Source organism: Ogataea philodendri (genome assembly GCF_020536065.1).
Source record: "Ogataea philodendri strain CBS6075 chromosome Unknown scaffold10, whole genome shotgun sequence".
NCBI classification, from domain to species: domain Eukaryota; kingdom Fungi; phylum Ascomycota; class Pichiomycetes; order Pichiales; family Pichiaceae; genus Ogataea; species Ogataea philodendri.
In genome coordinates, this window is record NW_025763818.1 from 229,048 (window position 1) to 249,408 (window position 20,361).

General features: G+C 52.6%; 18 protein-coding genes across 18 annotated transcripts; 9 read left to right on the forward strand and 9 right to left on the reverse strand.

Moving 5' to 3' along the window:
• Window positions 1-375: 375 nt before the first annotated feature.
• OGAPHI_000769 (uncharacterized protein) lies at window positions 376-1,647 on the forward strand (the record flags this gene model as incomplete). The annotated part of the gene is made up of 1 exon (XM_046208900.1): window positions 376-1,647. The coding sequence occupies one exon, from the start codon at window positions 376-378 to the stop codon at window positions 1,645-1,647; it is 1,272 nt and encodes a 423-aa protein (XP_046064426.1).
• Window positions 1,644-2,033, reverse strand: OGAPHI_000770 (uncharacterized protein; the record flags this gene model as incomplete). Its single annotated transcript, XM_046208901.1, has 1 exon — window positions 1,644-2,033. One exon carries the CDS (start codon window positions 2,031-2,033, stop codon window positions 1,644-1,646), a length of 390 nt encoding a protein of 129 aa, XP_046064427.1.
• Window positions 2,034-2,170: 137 nt separating this feature from the next.
• OGAPHI_000771 (uncharacterized protein) lies at window positions 2,171-3,259 on the forward strand (the record flags this gene model as incomplete). Its single annotated transcript, XM_046208902.1, has 1 exon — window positions 2,171-3,259. The coding sequence occupies one exon, from the start codon at window positions 2,171-2,173 to the stop codon at window positions 3,257-3,259; it is 1,089 nt and encodes a 362-aa protein (XP_046064428.1).
• A 178-nt stretch (window positions 3,260-3,437) lies between these two features.
• Window positions 3,438-4,781, forward strand: OGAPHI_000772 (uncharacterized protein; the record flags this gene model as incomplete). Its single annotated transcript, XM_046208903.1, has 1 exon — window positions 3,438-4,781. One exon carries the CDS (start codon window positions 3,438-3,440, stop codon window positions 4,779-4,781), a length of 1,344 nt encoding a protein of 447 aa, XP_046064429.1.
• Window positions 4,782-4,823: 42 nt separating this feature from the next.
• OGAPHI_000773 (uncharacterized protein) lies at window positions 4,824-6,917 on the reverse strand (the record flags this gene model as incomplete). The annotated part of the gene is made up of 1 exon (XM_046208904.1): window positions 4,824-6,917. One exon carries the CDS (start codon window positions 6,915-6,917, stop codon window positions 4,824-4,826), a length of 2,094 nt encoding a protein of 697 aa, XP_046064430.1.
• On the forward strand, window positions 5,704-6,000 carry OGAPHI_000774 (uncharacterized protein; the record flags this gene model as incomplete). The annotated part of the gene is made up of 1 exon (XM_046208905.1): window positions 5,704-6,000. One exon carries the CDS (start codon window positions 5,704-5,706, stop codon window positions 5,998-6,000), a length of 297 nt encoding a protein of 98 aa, XP_046064431.1.
• Window positions 6,918-6,960: 43 nt separating the features above from the next.
• Window positions 6,961-9,894, reverse strand: OGAPHI_000775 (uncharacterized protein; the record flags this gene model as incomplete). The annotated part of the gene is made up of 1 exon (XM_046208906.1): window positions 6,961-9,894. One exon carries the CDS (start codon window positions 9,892-9,894, stop codon window positions 6,961-6,963), a length of 2,934 nt encoding a protein of 977 aa, XP_046064432.1.
• Window positions 8,768-9,859, forward strand: OGAPHI_000776 (uncharacterized protein; the record flags this gene model as incomplete). The annotated part of the gene is made up of 2 exons (XM_046208907.1): window positions 8,768-9,111; window positions 9,418-9,859. 2 exons carry the CDS (start codon window positions 8,768-8,770, stop codon window positions 9,857-9,859), a joined length of 786 nt encoding a protein of 261 aa, XP_046064433.1.
• Window positions 9,895-9,965: 71 nt separating the features above from the next.
• OGAPHI_000777 (uncharacterized protein) lies at window positions 9,966-11,069 on the forward strand (the record flags this gene model as incomplete). Its single annotated transcript, XM_046208908.1, has 1 exon — window positions 9,966-11,069. One exon carries the CDS (start codon window positions 9,966-9,968, stop codon window positions 11,067-11,069), a length of 1,104 nt encoding a protein of 367 aa, XP_046064434.1.
• OGAPHI_000778 (uncharacterized protein) lies at window positions 11,066-11,908 on the reverse strand (the record flags this gene model as incomplete). Its single annotated transcript, XM_046208910.1, has 1 exon — window positions 11,066-11,908. One exon carries the CDS (start codon window positions 11,906-11,908, stop codon window positions 11,066-11,068), a length of 843 nt encoding a protein of 280 aa, XP_046064435.1.
• A 192-nt stretch (window positions 11,909-12,100) lies between these two features.
• OGAPHI_000779 (uncharacterized protein) lies at window positions 12,101-13,981 on the reverse strand (the record flags this gene model as incomplete). The annotated part of the gene is made up of 1 exon (XM_046208911.1): window positions 12,101-13,981. One exon carries the CDS (start codon window positions 13,979-13,981, stop codon window positions 12,101-12,103), a length of 1,881 nt encoding a protein of 626 aa, XP_046064436.1.
• Window positions 12,990-13,880, forward strand: OGAPHI_000780 (uncharacterized protein; the record flags this gene model as incomplete). The annotated part of the gene is made up of 2 exons (XM_046208912.1): window positions 12,990-13,234; window positions 13,598-13,880. 2 exons carry the CDS (start codon window positions 12,990-12,992, stop codon window positions 13,878-13,880), a joined length of 528 nt encoding a protein of 175 aa, XP_046064437.1.
• Window positions 13,982-14,093: 112 nt separating the features above from the next.
• On the reverse strand, window positions 14,094-15,281 carry OGAPHI_000781 (uncharacterized protein; the record flags this gene model as incomplete). The annotated part of the gene is made up of 1 exon (XM_046208913.1): window positions 14,094-15,281. One exon carries the CDS (start codon window positions 15,279-15,281, stop codon window positions 14,094-14,096), a length of 1,188 nt encoding a protein of 395 aa, XP_046064438.1.
• A 274-nt stretch (window positions 15,282-15,555) lies between these two features.
• OGAPHI_000782 (uncharacterized protein) lies at window positions 15,556-17,274 on the reverse strand (the record flags this gene model as incomplete). The annotated part of the gene is made up of 1 exon (XM_046208914.1): window positions 15,556-17,274. One exon carries the CDS (start codon window positions 17,272-17,274, stop codon window positions 15,556-15,558), a length of 1,719 nt encoding a protein of 572 aa, XP_046064439.1.
• OGAPHI_000783 (uncharacterized protein) lies at window positions 16,459-17,247 on the forward strand (the record flags this gene model as incomplete). The annotated part of the gene is made up of 1 exon (XM_046208915.1): window positions 16,459-17,247. One exon carries the CDS (start codon window positions 16,459-16,461, stop codon window positions 17,245-17,247), a length of 789 nt encoding a protein of 262 aa, XP_046064440.1.
• Window positions 17,275-17,551: 277 nt separating the features above from the next.
• Window positions 17,552-18,715, reverse strand: OGAPHI_000784 (uncharacterized protein; the record flags this gene model as incomplete). Its single annotated transcript, XM_046208916.1, has 1 exon — window positions 17,552-18,715. One exon carries the CDS (start codon window positions 18,713-18,715, stop codon window positions 17,552-17,554), a length of 1,164 nt encoding a protein of 387 aa, XP_046064441.1.
• OGAPHI_000785 (uncharacterized protein) lies at window positions 17,915-18,748 on the forward strand (the record flags this gene model as incomplete). The annotated part of the gene is made up of 1 exon (XM_046208917.1): window positions 17,915-18,748. One exon carries the CDS (start codon window positions 17,915-17,917, stop codon window positions 18,746-18,748), a length of 834 nt encoding a protein of 277 aa, XP_046064442.1.
• Window positions 18,749-18,835: 87 nt separating this feature from the next.
• Window positions 18,836-20,317, reverse strand: OGAPHI_000786 (uncharacterized protein; the record flags this gene model as incomplete). The annotated part of the gene is made up of 1 exon (XM_046208918.1): window positions 18,836-20,317. One exon carries the CDS (start codon window positions 20,315-20,317, stop codon window positions 18,836-18,838), a length of 1,482 nt encoding a protein of 493 aa, XP_046064443.1.
• Between the last annotated feature and the right edge of the window lie 44 nt (window positions 20,318-20,361).

Sequence of the window (20,361 nt, forward strand, 5' to 3'; positions counted from 1 at the left end):
TGCAAATAGGCCAATGAGAACAAAGGGAGTGCGAATTTTGGTCTGACACTTGGATTCCAGACTACCTTATCTGTTGTTCGCTACGACAATGTCATAGATTGTGTGAACAATCGGCCGTGTGAATGTATTTTACATAACAATAGAAAAAGTAACACAATCAGTTGACCCGGAACAATAAAACACAAATCCTGCGAGCAGGCAATTATGCACATCGGTAGCAAAATGTGTGTTCCGGCAAATGCAAATGACAAATAAGGCAGTCCCCTATATAAAAGCCTCAAATTCCTAAGTAGGCGACCATCCGTTACTGATTCACAAGACACAAACCAAGGCGAAAAGACGTTACCAAGTCTTTCATCTCTCCGCTCCTCAGTCATGTTTGCAGGAAACGTTCCGGCTCAGAAGTCGGAATCCCACATAAAGCTCCTCAAGAGAGAAATAGAGAGAGAGTTTGCCGAGCAATCCAGCACCTCTCTGCAAATATGGAAGATGTTCAATAACAAGAACACCCTTTTGCCAAACAACAAGCGCATTCTCAACTTGTCCTGGAGACTCAACAGTATCGAAAGTGTCAAGAGGCGCAGAAACAGTGACTCATCCAATAGGATTACAAAGCCTACGAAATATTCGCACAAACAGTCCCTTTCGCAATCGAGCAACAACCTTTCTTTAACAAAGCCTCATCTTTCCGAAACCTCCTTCAGCGAGACGCCAGAGAACCCGGAATTCGATTACATCGAGCACATCAGACGGATTTCGAAAGAGGAGTACGGCATGAACCCAGAACCTCCTGTGCATGCTGAGCCGTTCCGGTCGTCGATCTCGTCGATGGACCATGACTCGATCTTCGGCTTGACAAATCCAATCACCATCGATCCAAAAGAGCGCATGGACTCGAGTGATTACCTTTCTCCCGGCACCAGTCATTCATTGTCGTCAAACACAAACTCTGTTTTCTCCACCGTCAATGGCCAGCCATACAATTTCCTACACAACCAGCCGCAACAGTACCAATCGGCCTCGTATTCGCATCAGAGCCATCTGCAGAAGCCGACGGAGGACTTCAACGTGGACAGTTTCCTCAAGTTTGACGACACCCTGCCAGACATGATGGATATCACCAAACATGGCCACCAGGAGAAAGACATGGCTAGTTCGAAACGTGAAGAGAAAAGAGCATCCGATTACAGTCTCACTAATTATATCAATACTTTGGAGGTGTCGCTGGACCGTCGCGACAGACCGGCCTACGACAAAACGTCACCAACCCTCACGACAGCAAGTTCCAAAACGACCCCAGTTTCTGCTCCGTCCACGGGCAAGTACTCGCAGCAGCCGATTTGCGAGAACTGTTTCACGTCGACGACTCCGCTGTGGCGGAAGACGTCCGACAACCGGCTGCTGTGCAACGCGTGCGGGCTGTTCTTCAAGCTGCACGGAGTGATCCGGCCGCTGAACAACACCGCCTCGAGCGCAAAGATGAACGAGCAACAAAAACGCAAGCGGTCAAGCTTGGACCTGGGAGACCACAACGCATCAGTGCAGGTGGCTCCGCAGCCGATCCGGATGGACAGTTACAAAGAGGACACCACGCAGATGGGCGAGACGTTTGCTGGTGACTGGGACTGGCTGAAGTTCAATGTCTAGATGGACACGTTGACGTTGAAGTTGCCGACGCCAGAGCGCGATGGTCTGGTGGCCGAGCCGACAGACGGCGACTTCCAGAACGAAAAGAGCGACAGCCACAGCGAGCTCCACGACCACATGTTGCTGATGATCTCGCCGCCGTTCTCCTCGCTCGTGAGCTCGTGGATCACGCGGTTCGAGACCCGGTTCGACAGCTTGGCGCGTGGCGTTGGTTTGCGCGACCATCTCGACTTGCGGATCTTGGTGCGGTGGTTGGGCTTGGTGGTGTTGTGACGCAGATTGACAAACGCCGACGAATCAGACACATAGCCTGTGGATAGTAGGTTGATGATCGAGCGCCAGATTCTTTTGGCGGTGCGGTACCTTGAGTACCGGGGCGGTGGCATCGACCGCATCTGACGGGTGGTTGGAGCAAATAGTTATAACTTGTGCGCCTAATTGTTTGCACAGCCCGGCGACTTTAATACTAGAAATTACCATGTATAAAAAATTTCCACTACTGACGTGTAATCGCACTTGGCCGATGCGGGTATTGACGGTTCTATGGCTTTTGTGTGTCGTGCTGGTGGCGGTGGCTGCCGAGCGCGACTACTACGAGGTGCTGGGCGTTGCGCGAGATGCCTCCGACAGGGAAATCAAGCAGGCGTACCGCGAGCTGACAAAGAAGTACCACCCGGACAAGAACCCGGGCGACGAGACGGCCCAGGCGCGGTTCATTGAGATCGGCGAGGCGTACGCGGTGCTGACTGACGACGAGCAGCGCGCGGTGTACGACCGGTACGGGCACGAGGGTGTCAAGCAGGGCGGGCAGCAGCAGCAGCAGCAGCAGCACGATCCGTTTGACATGTTTGCCAACTTTTTTGGCGGCGGGCAGCAGCGACGGGGGCGTCCGCGTGGCGCAGACAGCTCGACAGAGCTGGAGTTCACGTTGAAGGAGTTTTTCAACGGGCTAAATACCGATTTTTCACTCCAGATGCAGGATATTTGTGACAAGTGTTCGGGCAGTGGGTCTCGCGACGGCAAGACGCACACGTGTTCGCAGTGCAGCGGCCGCGGACGGGTGGTGGTGAAGCGCCAGATCGGGCCTGGCATGTTCCAGCGGTACGAGAGCGTGTGTCCGCAGTGTCAAGGCTCGGGCAACCAGATCACCCACCATTGCAAAAAATGTCACGGGCAAAAAGTGGTTCGCGGCGACCGGAAATACAACTTCCATCTACAACCAGGAATGCCTCGGAACCATGTGGAGATATATGCAGGGGAGTCTGAGAAGTCGCCGGAATGGGACGCTGGCGATTTGCGGGTCAAGATTTCCGAGAGCAAGACGGGTAATTTGGGGTACCGACGGGTCGGTAAGCACCTGTACCGCACAGAGGTGCTGACGCTGAAGGAGGCGCTGAACGGTGGGTGGGAGCGCGCGATCCCGTTCCTGGACAACTACGACAACACGGTGGTGCTGAAGCGGGCTCCAGGACAGGTTGTTGCGCCCAACGAGGTGGAGAGAGTGAAAGGCCGCGGGATGCCTGTTTACGGGGGCGTTGACGAGTACGGAGACTTGTTTATCGAGTACAAGGTAGTGATCCCGCACAGTAGCAAGTATAAAGACGAGTTATAGATAAACAGAATCTTGTTGCCGGAAATAGTATTAGTTGACAGACAAATTCCGTGTTATCAGGTGGAAAAATTTCCGAAACCGGCAGCCTGTTTTCTTATCATTTTAGTTCCCGATGCGGATGCATTTTCCGTTGCTCTATAAAAGAGACCTGTTTAGCATACACTATTGCCATCATCCAATGTGTGCTGCTGTTGCCAAGCCTGCTCCTCCTCCTGAAGACACTGCTGCCGAGAAACTTCTTCCTGGCGAGCACACTCTGCCTGCCTCCTGGTGGACGTCCCAGAAAGTGCTTGATTATGAGAAAAAAGCCATCTTTGCCAAGTCGTGGCTGTTTGTGACCCACCAACAGCGCTTCAAAAAGGCCGGCGACTACTTCTCGTACTCTTTCCTTGGGTGGAACTTTTTCCTGATCAAGACCAAGGCCGGCCAGATCAAGGCGTTCCACAACGTTTGCAGACACAGAGCTTATCCTGTTGTGAGAAAAGAAAAAGGCTCGTCGATCGTCCTTGGTTGCAAATACCACGGCTGGTCGTACAACACAGACGGCATGTTGACCAAGGCTCCGCACTTCAACGAGGTGGAAGGGTTCGATCCAAAGGCCAACTCGCTGTTTGAGATCAAAACCCACACCACCAAACAGGGCCTCGTGTTTATCAACTTTGACAACACCGAGAACTTCACTCCGTTCGAGGAGTTCTTTGCCGGACTCGAGGAAGAAATGAACGAGTACGACTTCGACGACTATGAGTACCACATGTCGTACGAGCTGGACGGCCAGTTCAACTGGAAAACGCTCATGGACGGCTACCAGGAGTGCTACCATTGTCCAACTGCACACCCTGGCTTGAGTGTTGCGTTCAAAATGGAGACCTATAAGGTGGTTCCAAAGGGCAACTATTGCAGACACTATGCGCGGATCGTGGACGAGCAGATCGAGGAGACTCCCGAGGAAGCTGACCCGGACACGGAGTCGTCGTGGTTTGGGTTCGGCAAGAAGAAGACCCCGGCGCAGCCTAAAAAGACCAAAGAGAACCCTGGAGGATCTTTCAACGGTCTGTGGTGCTATCTGTTCCCAACCAACGGCGTGAACTGCTATTCGCCGGCTTTCTACTCCATCAGAGTCCTGCCAATCACCCCGTCCAGAACCATCCTCCAGTACGACATCTACACCAAGAAGGGCTTGGCCGATGATAAGAAGAAGGAGTTTGTTGATTTCTTGCAGCAAGTCGAGCTCGAGGACTTCAACTTGTGCGTGCAGACCCAGAAGAACCTCAACCAGGGCATCTATTCCACAGGCTATCTCCACCCGCTCAAGGAGCGCGGAGTGCTCCATTACCAGGGAATTGTCAAAAACATGGTCAAGGCACATTTCGACTTGGAACAGGCAGCAGGCCACGAAATCAACCCGGCCAGAATCGGCGGCAAGCCAAACTCCCCAGAGGCCCAGGAACTTGAAGAACTGTGCTCCAAGATCGAGTGCAAAGGCTCCAACCCAGAATCTCTGGGCGAGCTCGAATGGTGAACGTATTATACGGTATATGCTCTTATTTATCTGAATCCCGCTTTAGCTAGCACGTAGCTCTTCGATCTCGTCGATCACGCTCCGTCGCAGCGGACTGTCCACAAACAAGCTGCGCACCAGCCCGACAAGCTCGTCCGTCGCCAACTCAAAGTACCGTGCGTCGTAGAAACTGTCCAGAATGTCCCGCAGACCAGAGTCCAGTAGAAGCTTCACCTGCTCCAGTTTCTGGTAGTTCTTGAGTTTGTGGATGTCGCCCAACTCCGGAACGTGTACTATCTTGAGCAGCCCGGCCACCAGCTCAGAAAGGACCTGCGACTCGTCCGACGCAATGTTATCGCGCGAAATGATCATCGAACTCACATAACCGCAGATCTGCGTCGCAACCGACCCAGAAACCTCCTGCACCACCAGACTGTTCACCGCGAGCCCGGCAACAAGCTCTTTGTTGATGCGGCCAAACTCGTCGCCCAGCTGTGCAACCAGCTCCGTGGCATGTCGCTTGTGCAGCCGGTTGTCGAACCCGTTGTCGTGGAAAAGCACCGCCTCGTGCGGATGGATAACCGTGAACAGACTTTCCAGATACTCCTGTGTGCGCCGCAGCTGGACTTTGTTGCGCAGGTCCACACACGTGTCCATCCTGACGCCGTACTTTGCAATCACGTTGTCCACAATTTTCGAGTAGTCCGTGTAGAAAGACACCCAGTTCGTGTACGACTTGCTGGCCACCATATAGAAGCAAACCACCAGTTTTTTGATGCTGGCTTTGAAGACATCCTCAACATCCTCAAAAGAATGGCTTTGTGCTTTCGAACGCAGCTCCAGATAGTTCTGGTAGTACGTTGCAACCAGATCCTCCATCCAGCCACAAACGCCAGAATACTTCACCACCTGCACCGTGCTGGACGACTTGCTCGTGGAAACAATGGACTTGACGCCCAGATCGTTCTTTTCATCCTTCCAGTCCTCGTTCCATGCGTCCCAGTCGTCGTCGTCGTCCTCCTCCTCCTCCTTGACCGGCGGCTCCGGACCCTCGTCCCAGTCCTCGTTCCACTCACTGTTCCACTCGTCGTCTGCCGGCTCTAGGGGCTTCTCCACAATCCCCACACTCTCCGGCGTCTTCTCGATAAACTCCTCCAGCTCGAGCTTCTCCAGCCCGCCGCTCGTGGCCAGATCCTTGATCTTGTCGATTTGCTGGTCCACCAGCGTCTCCACCCAGTGATTCACCAGATTGTCCAGCCAGAACTCCAAGTCACAGATCCCGTCGCGTGTCCACCCGTCCTGGCCTAACAGTGCCGAAATCACCTCCAGCTGGCCCACGCTGCGGCTCTCGTCCGCGCCGTACTTGCCCAGAATCAGCGAGTACACGTTCTGCGAGCCAAACATCTCTTTTTTCAAATACCCAAGCAACACTTTCGCAACAGCCAGCTTTATCGACCCCAAATGATACTTTTCTGTGCCTCTGTTGTGGTCCATGAACAGGTTGAAGAAATTAATGATATTCTCGATTCCAGACAATCCTTTCGAAAACGGCACTTCTTCGCCAAACGTCAGCACAATCTGCTCGCCGTCGTACTTCAAGTCCACCGAACAACCCAGCTTCGGCCCCAACTCCGCGCCAAACCGCTTGGCTAGCCCGAAATACTGGAGAAACTCCTGCTCGCTCTGCTGACAGAACTCATAACTCCACCTTAGATACTCCGCAAACGTCATATCGTTCACCTTGTTGCTGTATTCAAATTTGTCCGGGCCCAAGGAAAGATACTTCCCCAGCCGAGTTTTCATCTCCCCCGTGATATCCTCCTGATACTCCTTTATTCGCTGTTTGATCTCTGTGGTTATTGCTGTCTCGCCGCCAACAAGGGTCTCCAGCTCCTTTATCTTCAAACTTGCCTTTCTATAGTTGCTCACCGCACTGTCAAAGACAATATCCTCGCCTGTGCTGCCCGAAAGCTCGCTCAACAGCCCCTTGATCACCCAGAGCAGGTTACAACACTCCAGCTGTTGCAGGTAATCAGCCGCCTGGTACTGCACATTGGCCACGCCAGGCGTGACGGTGTTCCTCCTCAAGTCCCTCGCCAGCTTCGCAACGTCATACTCGCGGACATACGAGTGCAATGCCGAACTAATCGAGTCCATCGTGAACAAGAAAGAAAATATAACAAATATTATTTTTTTGCTACTATACACATAAATATTTCTCCATAACTTGCTCGGCCAGCTCAAAGTTGCCGTCGTAGCTGTAGATCAGATAACTGTTATACGCGGCCTCGTATTTGAGGTCGTACGGCTCGTCGTCGTCGAGCTCCAGCACCTTCTCGTAGAACTGCAACGCCAGCGTGTTGAGTCCCAACAGATTGAACGTCCTGCCCAGGTTATAGTTGATCTCCATGTCATAACCGCCCTGCGACCGGCGCAGCTCTGCGTACTCCAGCATGAAAGTCAGGCCCTGGATGATCTGGAAGTTCTTGTTGATCGTCTGCCGCTGCATCGACCGGTGCAGGTTCGATAGAGCCATCAGAAACACCAGCGACGGGTCGTTGCAGTAGTCTCTGTAGATCTTGAAGCTGTATGTCAACGCGGCCGTGTACGACTTGTTCACGTACAAAAACGTCGAGTACACGTAGTTTAGCAGCGGGTGGAACTTGGTGGTGTCCACATTCGTGTTTGTGATGGCCGCCATGCCTGAAATGTCGCGTCCTTCCTTCAAAGAGTCGTGGGTCTTGATCTGTCGGAGAATGTACTTCTGGTTCGGAGCGTCCACGTATGGATGATAAAACAGCTCTGTTGGCTTGCAAGCGGCAAGAAACGTCTTCAACGCAGGAATGGAAAACTGATAGTCGTTCATCAGGATCCGCAAATGGTTCATAATCACAGAAACGTCGTTGGTGATGAACCCAACAGAGAGCCCGCCCAAAGTGATAGTGAGCTCTTTCTTCTTGAACACGTTGATGTGTCGCGCAATCTCCTGTACGGACAATGCGTCCTCAACGTTCGACTCGTACTCGGAGATCATCAACGAGTACTTCATAAACAGATCGAACCAGTTGGTGAACGCAATGCCCTTGAACTTCTCGCTTGGGATCGGAATGCGACCCGAGTCCATTTCTTTCGAGAGAATCATCTCGTCCTGCAAATACGGCAGCCGCGACAGCTTCTGGTCGATGCTCAGCTTCTCTGTGCGTCGCCGCAGGCTTGTGTTGAACTTCTTGGCCTTGTCCGAGGAAAAGAAGCATCTGTAAGTGGAAAACACCTCGATCAGCTCGGAAACAATGTCGATCCACATCGACGCAATCGAGCTGCGGTCGACTCCCAGCGAGTCAGAGTCGTCCTCGAGCCGTTCAAGCAGCCGGTTTGCGCGCGCATACTGCTCGTTGATCCGCGTGGTGGACTTGAGTTCCTTCTTGTGCAGCACCTCGGGCGCAAGAGGCGTGAACTTTTTGCGTTTCGCCTTACGCGAGGACGGGTACTCTGCAATCAGGGCCATTTGGTCCGGGTCTTTTGTGGCCGGGTCATCGCTCATCTCCTCGTCCTCACTGACATCCTCGGTATCCTGGAGCAGGTTTTTCCGCGCACTGGCCCGCTCCTCGCTCCGTTGTTCACGAGCTTCCTGGTACAACAGGCTCATGCTCTGAATATCGTCCAGATAAAAGTACACCTCCGCGAGAGCGACCTTGATCTCGACGTTGTCCGGGTCATGCTCCAACAGCCGCTTGTACGCGTCTCTGGCGTTCTCAAAGTCTTCTGTCTCGCGCAGACACTTGGCAATGCTTAAAATCAGCTCTGCTGGGTTGTTCTCGTAAACGTTCGAAACAGGATAGAAGTACCGCAACGCCTCGTGGTACAGTCCAAACGTCTCGAGCTCGGTTCCTATTCTCAGGAACAGGTCGGCCGTTTCCTGGATGTTCTCGGCCAAAACGTACTCGAAATGACGTAGTGCCTCGTTAGTGTTTTTGGAGTTTAAACGAAACAGGCCCAGTTGCACACGAATGTCAATTGGAAGCGTGTATTCTTTTGCCTTTTCCTCTGGTCTGAGGGCCTGGAACCGCGGGTTCTCGAACCGTCGGTCGTCGAACTCGGAGTCAACCGTGGTCTGGTCGTCCCAGAACGTCTGCGACTCGCGGAACTGGATCCATCGCGAAACGGTCTTCAATGCTTTGATCGCCAGCGTCCACGCAGCTTTCTTACCGTACAACTCCAGCAGGATGTTGAGTTCTGACCAGTCAAAGGTGATGGTCTTGAGCTCCGTCTTTTCTCCGCGTCTGTGTTTCATGTTGTCTTCCAAAATCCGCGTGTACATGTTGATTGCGTCGTTGACTCTGTTTTCGTCCACGTAGATTTTGGCTAATTCTCTGCATATCTTTGGTTCCTGCGGCATTAGTGCCCTGAGCTTCAACAACCCGTCGCTCGCACGCTTGTACTGGCCGCGCTCGCGGTACAAACATGCCCGGGAGAAAATCGAGTCCAGGTCCTTGCCGTTGCTTGCGGAAATGGCTTTAGAGTAGCAATAAACAGCCTGTCGCGTGTGCTCCAATTCCACAGACAATTCGGCCAACGTCCGCCAAAATTCGTAGTCCCACGAGTGCAGATGGGCCGCCAACAGCCAAAAGTTCGAACACTTGTTGTAATTGCCCTGCAGTCTGTATATTTCTCCCAGGGTCTTGTACGCACTGAAATTGTTCTTGTCGAGCTTGACCACCTCCAAATACAAGTTCTGCGCCACAGGCAGGTCATTCCGCACAAAAGCCTCGTTCGCCTGCGACAGCAACAATTTCACCTCCGGAGACAGCTCCTCTCTGCGGATCTTGCGACGCATGGCAGCCAGGCCCTTGGTCTTCTTGGCGCCCTTCTGGGGCTTGGGTCGGAAATTGCGCGCCTCCCGCAACGCATTGCGGAACTCAAAGTCCTCGTCGATGTCCTCCTCGTCCAACTCCTCCTCGCTGAACCCGAAATTGTCTGGCTCCTCCTCGAAGTCCTCGTCGTCAGGGTCGTCGTCCTCGGGGATTATGTCGTCGTCCGAAAACAAGATCGCACCGTCGTCCTCGTCGCTGTCCTCGTCAATCAAGTCGCGCAGCGCGTAAGTGTCGTCCAACAGGTAATCTTCGTCCTCCTCCATGAAAGTATAAACAAAAGGTAAACAGCTATAATTTTTTTTTACTAGCTAATCTTTATTTCTACATCTTGCAAATGGTAAGTGTGCCTTTGTCGACTCTAACGCAGTTTTCCGGTTTTGGACTTGGCTTTGGCGAGCCCTCGTTTCCGCTCGTGCAAGGATTCGACGACTATTTCCGGTGTTACCCCATCGCAATGATGTCTGATTTGACCCGCAAAGACGATGCCAATTACGGGGGCAAAATCTTTCTCCCGCAATCGGCGCTCCACAAGCTCACAATGCTCAACATCCGGTACCCGATGCTGTTCCACATCAGTTCTGAGGGCTCGGGCAAGTCCACGCATAGCGGAGTGCTCGAGTTCACCGCTGAGGAAGGCCGGTGCTATTTGCCACAATGGATGCTCGACACTATTCAGGTGGAGCCCGGCTCGCTTGTGAATATCAAAACAGCAGACCTGCCGCAAGGATCGTTTGTCAAGCTGGAACCGCAAAGTGTGGACTTTCTCGATATCAGCGACCCAAAAGCCGTTTTGGAGAACGCTTTACGAAAGTTCACGACACTCACCGTGGACGACATAATTGAGGTCAACTACAACGACCAGATCTACAAGATCAAGATCCTGGAGGCCAAGCCAGAAAGTTCCAGCCGCGGGATCTGTGTGATTGAGACCGATCTCGAAACAGACTTTGCTCCGCCAGTTGGCTACGTCGAGCCAGACTACAAGGCATTACAGGAAGAACAGGCCAAACAGAAGAAAACAAAGGCCTTGTCGCAGCCGTCGCTGAAAGGAACAGGCTCAATGGCTCAGCAGATCAATTATGGAGAGATGATTAGACAGGCTAACAGAGGCCAACAGAAGTTCCAGGGCGATGGAGTCAAACTGTCGGGCAAAAAAGTGGCTCACGAGCAGGAGCCGGCTATAAATACAGCGGACATCGATCTGAGCGGCCCGATCCGCAAGCTCGAGCTGCCGGACGGGTATTTATTCTTTGGATTCCCCGTCAAGGTGTATAAGGACGAGTTCGAGGAAAAACGGCCTCAGGAAAATAAGCCGCACTTCGAGGGCCAGGGCCAGTCCCTGCGCAACAGCAAGAAACGGAAGGACAAGAACAAAACGTTCCCTGCCGTCAAGGACAAGGCGCGGTCGCCAGAAACAATCGTCATCGACAGCGACTAGACAGGTGTGCGGTGTTTGTGCAGACGGTACATTTTCAGTCCAACCAGTTCGTCCATGTTCAGGTGGTCTTCGTTCACGTGATCGTCGAACCCAACAAGACGCGCGCTTTTCAGCAGACCGGCCACGCGACTCAGTCCCATGGCGTCCCATAAGTCGCACGGCTCTGCGTAGTTGTGAATCGCTGCCAGAACGGCGGCTGTCCACGTCACAAACGTCACCAGAGCCTCGCCCCCACCTCCCATCTCCACGTGCTCCACGGGCCCAAACACCCCCATCAGCTGGGCCACCACCTCCACCGACATCAAGTCGCCCATCTGCGGCTTGTTTCTCCACCGCACTTTTAATTTGCACGGGAACACGGCCCGGTTGGTTCTGTCCTGCGACATCCCGGCCGCCTGCGCGCCCAGCCGGCGCACCTTCTCGAGCCGCAGCTGCTCCGTGTGCTGCTTGAGTGCCTCCACTCTGCTCTGCCGAGACTTGGCGGTGTACAGGTGTTGTTTGTATTTAGACTCGTCGCTAAGTAGCTGTTCCTTTAACGACTGTTGACGCTGTGTTTGGGCCGTGGCGTGTGCACGGCGCTCCAATTCGCGCGCGAGATGCTCGTCGTACTGCGCGCGCCACGCTGGGTCGCCCAGCACGCGGTAGCTCACCAGTATCTCGCGGAACTCGTCCTCTGCAGAGGGGGACTGGTTTTTGTCCGGATGAAGCACAAGGGCCCGTCTGCGGTACGCGCGACGCAACGAGGTGCCGTCCACAGCGGCCTCAACGCCCAGCAGCTCGTATGCGGACTTTTCTCGCCCCAACAGCCACGAGAACTCTTCCTGGGTCACCTGTGCCATTACCCGGAGTAATAAAATTGGTTATATAAAAAAAAATTGGTGAAAAATTAAGTTATTCTTTAGTTATATCCAAGTAAGTACTTCTGTTATGATGATACCTTTTCTCAGCTCACTCTGAAGCACATGAAGAGAACATCTGTTTCCAACATTCATCACTTATCTGAGCAGTGGTACTAACTAACAGCCCCGCGTTTATTCTTTATAAAATTCGGACGCCTTGTCGATGCTGAACTGAATAAGGTCGACGATTTGCTGGTGCGACTTGTCGAGCTTGGAGATGCGTCTTTGGATTGTAGCGACGCGTCTGTGGACCTGTTTCGCGTCGAACTTCTTGATGGACAAAATTAGGTTCATGTACGCCAGCAGACTGTTGCACACCACGGGGTCCACGTCCTCGGCAAACGTCTCCGCGACGGCCTTGTCCAGCAGCTCTAGCACCCGCTGTTCGCGCGCAGGCGTGAACTGGATGTATGTGAGCTGGCGTGGCGGCAGAGCCGGCGCCGACACCTGTAGTTTCTCCAGCTCGTCCTCGAGCGCGCCCTGTCTATTGCGCAGCATCAGGTCCTTGAGAATTCCAATCATACAGATCCGGTACGACTCTGCAGAACAGTGTTCCAGAGAGTCCACAATGTACTCGTAGGAGTCTTGCTCTTGCAGACTCACAAACACCTTTGTGGTCAACGAGTACAGGAACCGACGGAGGTTCGAGTCCTCCGACTCAAGACACAGCGATGCCAGGTTTTGCAGGTACGCAAAAATCAGCAGCTTGTCTGTTTCTGTGTACTTGTCGATGCCCCGCTCAAGCGATTTCATGGTCAGCAACACCAGGCTGACGATGGCAGAGTCGTTCAGCAGCTGGCCGTCAATCACGTACGGAATCAAAACACACAGCTGCAGCTTGACGAGCGACAAGAAGTTCGGAAGCGGCTTGGTGTACTTGTGTCCCTGCACCAGGCGACTGTACGCGTACAAAATGGTAACGGCTGTTGGCGAGAACGGGATCTCCTGCGGGGTTTTCTGACGGAACTCGGAAGAATTGTAGTTATCCACGGCGAGTTTGAAGATCTGCTCTGTGTCGGTTATGTTTCTGCCTTCAAACACTTTCCCTGCGTGTGCCACCTCGGCGTCGAACATGTTGTCCAATTCCAGGTCCAGCGACATTGCCAGACTGACAAACCGCTCAATAAACTCAAACTTGTCACCGGCCTCCAGCGACGCTGAACAGCTCATCTGGGCAAACGAATTGGCCAGAAACAGCGGACCAAGGCCTTTCGTAGACGTTTCCACCATCACAGAGAACACCAGCAGCAACAGCTTGCGTTGCAGGTAGTTTTCCTCGTCAACAAGGCGTTCCAGGTCCTCCAGCGGGATATCGCTGGACTCCGGGATGTTTGGCGGTATGTAGTCTCTAACCAATGTGTAGAATCTGCGGATCACCGATAAATGGGTCATGTTCTCGGTCGAGCTCTTGGAGAAGTTAATTAGGGCAGAAACAACCATACCCAGGAACTTAGACGGATGCACCGTCACATTGCGCCTCAAACACGTGTTCACAAGCTCCAAAACAAGATGCACTTTGATCAGAAATATGCTTTCGGGCCTTCTGCGGCTGTAGGTGGTGGTCTGAGAATTCTCTTTGAACTTCTTGGCCCGCTCGACATCCTCTTCGACTTTCATCTCGCTAATCAGCTCGCACGTCGACAACAACAGCTCTTTCGGGTTGCCGAAAGTGGCCAATGCCTCGAAAATCTGCATCATGAACACGACTCCCTTCACATCGACAAGTCTAAATCCGTTGGATAAAGGGCCTTCGAAAAATCTCAACAACATTGCCGGCAAGTCCCAACCAATCTCATACACTAGCTCGTGGTCATTGTGGAGGACCTTAGACAACTCCTCCAACAAAATGTCCTTCTCGTCCTCTTTGAAAGACGATGGGTCGGCCAGGTATATATCTAGGATTGTGGCGTAGGAAATGAAGTCTCTGGTCTCCAAACAGTCCTGCGCGCCGTCACGCACAGCCTGTAAGACCTTGTCGAACTCCAAAGGCTCTTCTATAGCGAGTTCGGTCATTATACTTAAGCAAGGTAAATGTCTTGTCAGGTTTTGTGTAAAAAAATGGCCCAGTAATATTTATTTGGGAACAACAATATTGGGGTGGCTTACATAATCAAAACTAGAGAGCTTATTGAACGTACTTCTCCCAACCTGTTGGTTTCTGGAGGCCCATGATGTCGTAGAACTTGGACGTGCAGCTGTACGAGTGGAACGAGAAGTCGTCCTTTGGTGCGCACATGCACTTGTTCTTTTCTCTCACGGCCTCGTCGATAGGACAGTTGTGGAAAGGATTGTGGAAGTAGCCAATGTCGTCGAAGAAGTGAACCTCTTCTCTTGGCATGAAAAGAGCGACTGCGATCGAGTGGATTGGCGCGTCTCCCCATCTTTCGTAGAAGAACCCGCCCGCCTTGTCGAGGAACTCAAAGTATTTCATGTACGCATCGGATCTCCAGAACTCGAGCGAGCCGACCTCGAAGTTGGACCAGAAGTGGCATCCGTTGTAGCTTCCTCCGTCGTCGTCGGAGATCCAGTCCATCAGGTTTTTGTCGGCAACGTATTGGGAGTTTTCTTTCAAAAAGTCCTTGGTGGTTTTCCACAAAGTAGGAATGGTTTCTTTATATTCTGGCAACGAGATGGTCCAGCCATACGACTTCTTGTTGTCCTTCATGAACTTGAACACGTCGTAGTCGACATCACAGTAGATCTTAATTCCTGGCTCCACTCTCCAGTAGTACTCGTATTCTTCCAGAAGAGGGTGTCTGAAGAAGAATCCAGACTCGTAACGGCACATGTGTCTATATGAGATGGAGTCGCCGTAGATGATTTTGTTTTTCTTCATTTCCTCACGAACCTGGGCGGCCTTTTCTGTGTCAATCCAAGATGGGAAGCTCCATTGCTCTTTTGGAATCTGGCCATACTTCGTGGTACCAGAACAAACCTCCGAAGTGACCTTCTTGAACTCCTCACTGAACTCGCCGTCGTTCAAAAACACCCAGTCGTAGTGGAATTTGGAGTTGAACCGATCCTCGATCTGTCTGATCGAACCAACCAGTTCCCAAAGGTCTTGGTTTCTGGCTAGCGAAACAAACGTGGCCTTCTCCTTGCTGCCGCTGTTCGAGAACACCTTGGTGGTCTCCTTCTTCTCGGGAGCTGCCGGTGCAGTGGTCTCTGCGCTGGATTGCGCCTCAGGACTCACAGTGGTACTCTTGGACAGGTTGTACGAGTTCGACGAGCCCTTTGTCAGAATGTAGCCGCAGAAAACAAGCACCAGGGCAAAGATCCCAAACCGGATCAATCGAGCATTTGTACGTGCCATGGTGTTAACAAGTAGAAGAAAATATCTGCTCTAAGGAGGGTAATAAGAACAAACTGTACAGAACACTAACGCGAAAAACAGGAAATTTTATGAGCTTCTGTGCCAAGCACATTTTTTGACGGATCGGGGCTTACCCTGCTTAGTTTAAAGGAGCGGACCTGGCCTCTGGTGACGTAAGCGCAAGAAACCGGGTGCGGTCACATGACAACTCGTTTCCGTCCCTATTGTCTGGTGTACAGATGTCTATTTCGGCTGGTATATTCAATGCCTCTATCTAAGATTGCCCCGCTGCCGATGCGCTTTTGGCCTTCTCGCGTTCTTCCTTCTCCTTTTGTTTCTTCAGCCGTCTCTCCTCAGCACGTTGTCTTCTCTCCTCGGCCCGCTGACGGGCTGCCTCCCTTTTGCGCTCCAGATCCTCCTTCTTCTGCTGTTGCTGAGCCGCAGCCCGCTCAGCCACGATGTCCCGGTACTTTTCAAAGTCCGCCATCGCAGGCTGGTGGGACACCTCCAGGAACTTGATGTTGCAGCTCGAGCCAGACGTGATCGCCCAGTCCGTGCCCGGGTCGCACGTGCACCGGGCCTTTTGCCGGAACGCGTCGTCCAGCGGACACGAACCTGCAACCGTGTGCTTGTACGAGATGTCCGTGAACAGGTGAATCTCGCTGGCGCGCATCATCTTGGCCACGGCAATCGTGTGGACCGGCGCGTCTCCCCATCTCTCGTAGAAGAAGCCGCCCGCGCGGTCCAGATGGTCAACGTATGCCTCGTAAACCGGGGACCGGTAAAAGTCCAGGTTGGCGATCTCGAAATTCGACCAGAAGTGGCACAGATTGTAGCTCAGCCCGCCGTTGTCGGAAATAAACGACAGCAAACTCTCCTCCACCGGAGGCAGCTGCTCCTTCACCTCTGGCTGCTCAAAGTACTGCATGCTGGTCTCCCAAAGTGTTGGAATTGTCTTGGGGAACTCGGTCAGCGTGAGCGTGAACCCGTAGTTCACCTTATTGTCAATCATGTACTTGAACGGATCTTCCATGATGTCGCATCCATACTCAATCGACGGCTCCACACGCCAGTAGAACTGGTAATCGTCCAGGATCGGGTGCTTATAGAAGAACCGAGAGTTGAACCGGCACATGTGGCGGTAGCTCTCGCTCGACCCGTATGCAACATTGGAAAAATGGCGAGATTCTCTCACCTCTTTGGCCTTTTGTGCGTCAACATAATCTGGATAAGACCAGTGCTCGTACGGAATGATACCGTATCTGGCTGTGCCGGAGACCATGGCAGAGGTCTGTTTGATGAAATCCTCGGTGAACGGCTTGTCGTTGAGGAAAACCCAGTCGTATTGGTAGTTTCTGTTGAACCGGCTTTCGAGCTGCTGGATCGACTGCAACATATCAAACAGTTCCTCGTTCCGCACCAGTGTAAGCATCGTGGCGTTCTGCTTGGCCGCGTTGCCGTACTTGTCCTTGACGATCCGGATCTGCTCGTACGGTTTGTACTGGTGGGTCATGGATCCATGGTATCCGGAAGGCAGAGGGGCCTTGTCTGGGTTGCGCTTGTGTGCGTTGTCCAGCGGGGTACCCACCAGCGGGTTCTTTGGGATCTCCTGGATCGGCTCGCTCGGTGGAGTTTTGATCTGCTGGGTCATCTCGTCGGCGTGTTGTTGCTGGGCCTCAACAGCAGCGTTGCTAACGAGTTGGTCGCCGTCGTCGTCGTCGTCGTTCGACTCGGTAGAGCCGTGGGGCTCGGCCGGCTGATCATGCTCCTGTGCCGGTGGATCCCGGCTCTCCTCGTGGCCAGCAGGCTCCTCGATCACCTCCTGCCGTCCAAACGACGGAACAAAACTGCCGTTGTACGTAGACATGTGTTTCTGGATGTCCACCAAGGAACTCTGGAACCGTTGTGTCTGATCGACCGTTCCGAAGATCATACCAAACACAACAAGAACCAACGCCAAGGCTAGAAAACGAAGTCGTGGGACACGCAGCATATCAAGTGTTGAATAACTTTTCTCAAGCAACAAACTTATATATTCCAGTGGCTTTTGCACGCAGCTAGTTCGTGTACGGGCCAAAATCAATAAAATCCAAGGCTCGTTGCCAGTATCTGTGTTCCTGAACTCGTGAACTAAGCGTTGTTTGGGAAAAACTCTGATTCTGTTCTTTTTTAAGCCCCCGACAAAACAACTCAAATATTTCTAAGGAGGATTACGTCATCAAAATAGAGGAACGTGTGCATGCGGCTGGGGAGTTATTCTTGGCATCAAACTATAGATCTGCATACTGTTTCCAGTTGGAAGGCTTCTCACGGTTCGTAACTTTATAATAGCGTTGGCCACACGAATAACCGCGGAACGTGAAATCGGAGTTCTTGTCGCAGCTGCACTTGCTGTTGACCCAGACGTTGTCGTCCACGGGACACATCGAGTACACCCCGTGGTTGTATCCGATTCTGTCAAAGAAGTGGATCTGGTCGCGATCCAGGAACAGTGCTGCGGCGATCGAGTGCACCGGAGCGTCTCCCCAGCGTTCGTAGAAGAACCCGCCTGTGGCGTCCAGGTGCTTGAAGAAATCATCGTACACCTTAGACCGCCAAAAATCCATGTCAGCAACCTCGAAATTCGACCAGAAATGGCACAGGTTGTACGAGTTGCCGTGGTCGTCCGAGATGAAGTCCACGAGCGAGTTTTTGTGCTGTGCTCCCGGGTTCTTGCCCAGGAATTCTTTGACAGAGTCCCACAGGGTCGGGATCGTGGCGTGGAACTCGTAGATCGAAATCGTGAACCCGTACACCTTGTTGTGCTGCCTGAGCACAGAAAATGGGTCGTAATCAACGTCGCAGTAGAAATCCACGTCCGGCTCCACTCGCCAGTAATACCTGTACTTCTGCAAGAGCGGGTGTCGGTAGAAGAATCCAGAGTTATATCGACACATGTGGCGATAACTCTCAGAGTCTGCGTAGATAATGCCCATGTCGGCCATCTTGTTCCGCTCCTCTCTGGCCTTGTCCTGGTCGATGAAGTCCGGGTACGACCAGTGTTCTGCTGGGATCAGTCCGAATTTGGCCTCTCCAGAAACCATCTTGGAAACTTTGTCTTTAAACTCGTCAGAAAACGGTTCATTGTTGAGAAACACCCAGTCATAATGGAAGTTGCGATTGAACCGGTCCTCCAGGTTCTGGATCGACCGCACAATGCCGCCCAGGTCCTCGTTACGACAAAGACTCATGATCGTGGCGTTTTCCTTTGGCACTTTTTCGGTAGCCAAATTGATCACCCTGTACGTCTCTTCCTGGATAACGGGTCTACTGTACTCGGCCCGCTTGAGATAGTACAGGTTGCCCAGTGCCAGCAGCGCAGCAAACGCAACAAACAGCCGGACAACCCAAACAGAGTTCAGCCGCAATCGCTGGCGAACGCTCTTTATCATCATTTGGATAAAGAAAATAAACTATTCTTTGCCTAATTATTCTATGTGCTCGAGTTGCTTACCAAATTTTTTTTCAGCACTTCTATTTTAATGTGATCCCTTTCAAACCTGTGCGGCTCAGTTTCAAAGCACGCTGTGCGCCGTTTCAGGGGCAGCATTTTTCTCCGAAACGCTTGACTCCCGTGCCTCTTTTAACATGCGCAGCACCCCCAACACCATGATCGTGGCGAACGGACCCAACAATGGCGTATAAACGGCCATCTTGTGCTCCTCAGGGAAATACATCTGCTGCACCATGTCTTTTTGAAAGAAAGCCTTGTCAGACAGCACGTACGCTTTTGCCGCCAAAGCGTTTGCCAAGCTCCAGCGGCGACTCACCACAGCGTCAGCCGCTTCCCTCACCCGTTTTAGCGCCTGCTCCACCTGCTCGCGCGTGCTGTCAGGAACACTGATATTTGGCAGCTGCTCGCACAGCTTGCACAGCGAAATCAGGTTGTCGATCGACTTGCGTGTGTTGGCCACCGACTGGAACCGCGTGAGGATGTCTGTGCGGATCGTCGGCGACTTCGGGTTGCCCGGGGCCCCCACCAGCTGAAACAGCTGCGACGCGAAAATTTCCATCACCGGGAGCAGATCGCCGTACTCCAAAAATTGTTTTTCAGTGTTAACAATAGCGACTCCGCCCCACTGCGGAACAATAAACGAGTTTGACACTGAGTTTTCAATTTGGATCGGACGCTGGTCCGGGGCCGGCACGTACGCCAGAAAGTTCACCACAGGCACTTTCTGGGTATTCTGGTCCAGCCCCCATTCCGAGTAATCGATGAACGTGGACGTGTCTGATTCTTTGAGCAAGTACTGCTTTTTGTCCTCGTCGTACTGCAACGCGATGTTCTCCGAGAGTTTCTCGTAATGCTCGACCTGGGAATCAAACGTGAAGTTGGCGTACGGAGCCAAAGAGCTCAAATAGTTCTTCAAAAGTAGAGCAGACGACTCGATGTCCCATCCAATTGGCTGAACGCCTCCTTGCAACAGCGATAGTGTCACATGGTAATCGGGAGAATACGGCATCTTGACAACCGCCTCCGGTTGGTGGAGCCGCTCAAACATGGTGATTTCGTCGCCAAACACGTCTTCCACCAACGTTCTTGCTATTAGTTCGGCAACTTTGTTGTGTTTTATGACCGTCGGCGAGACGTACAACTTAATGGTTCTGTCCTCAAACGGCGAGACATAAACTTTGTCAGCGTCCTGGTCCAGGAACAGGTGCACTTTGTAGTCGCTTTCGGTGCCCGATCCGGCCTCGAGCACGATTCGCCAGGAAACCGGCAAGTTTCTGGCTTTCAACATATCGTCGATCTGCTGCTGAGCTTCCTGAAGGGCCCCCGTGGTGGTCACGGGCATCTGAACATAAACAGGGATCTCAAACCTAGAAGAGGAAACCAGTTCGGACGAGAGACCGTATATCTCAGCGACGGGCAATTCCGCACGCTGGACCGTCGTGGTGGCGTACCACAGCGGCAGTCCAACAAACGCGCAGATCGCCAGGATCGAGAGCAAAATTCGCCGTCTGGTCAACACCTCGTTGCCCGCAATCAATCCCATTGGCAAACGTTATATTGTAGGGTTTATTTTTCGTTAATGTCTTG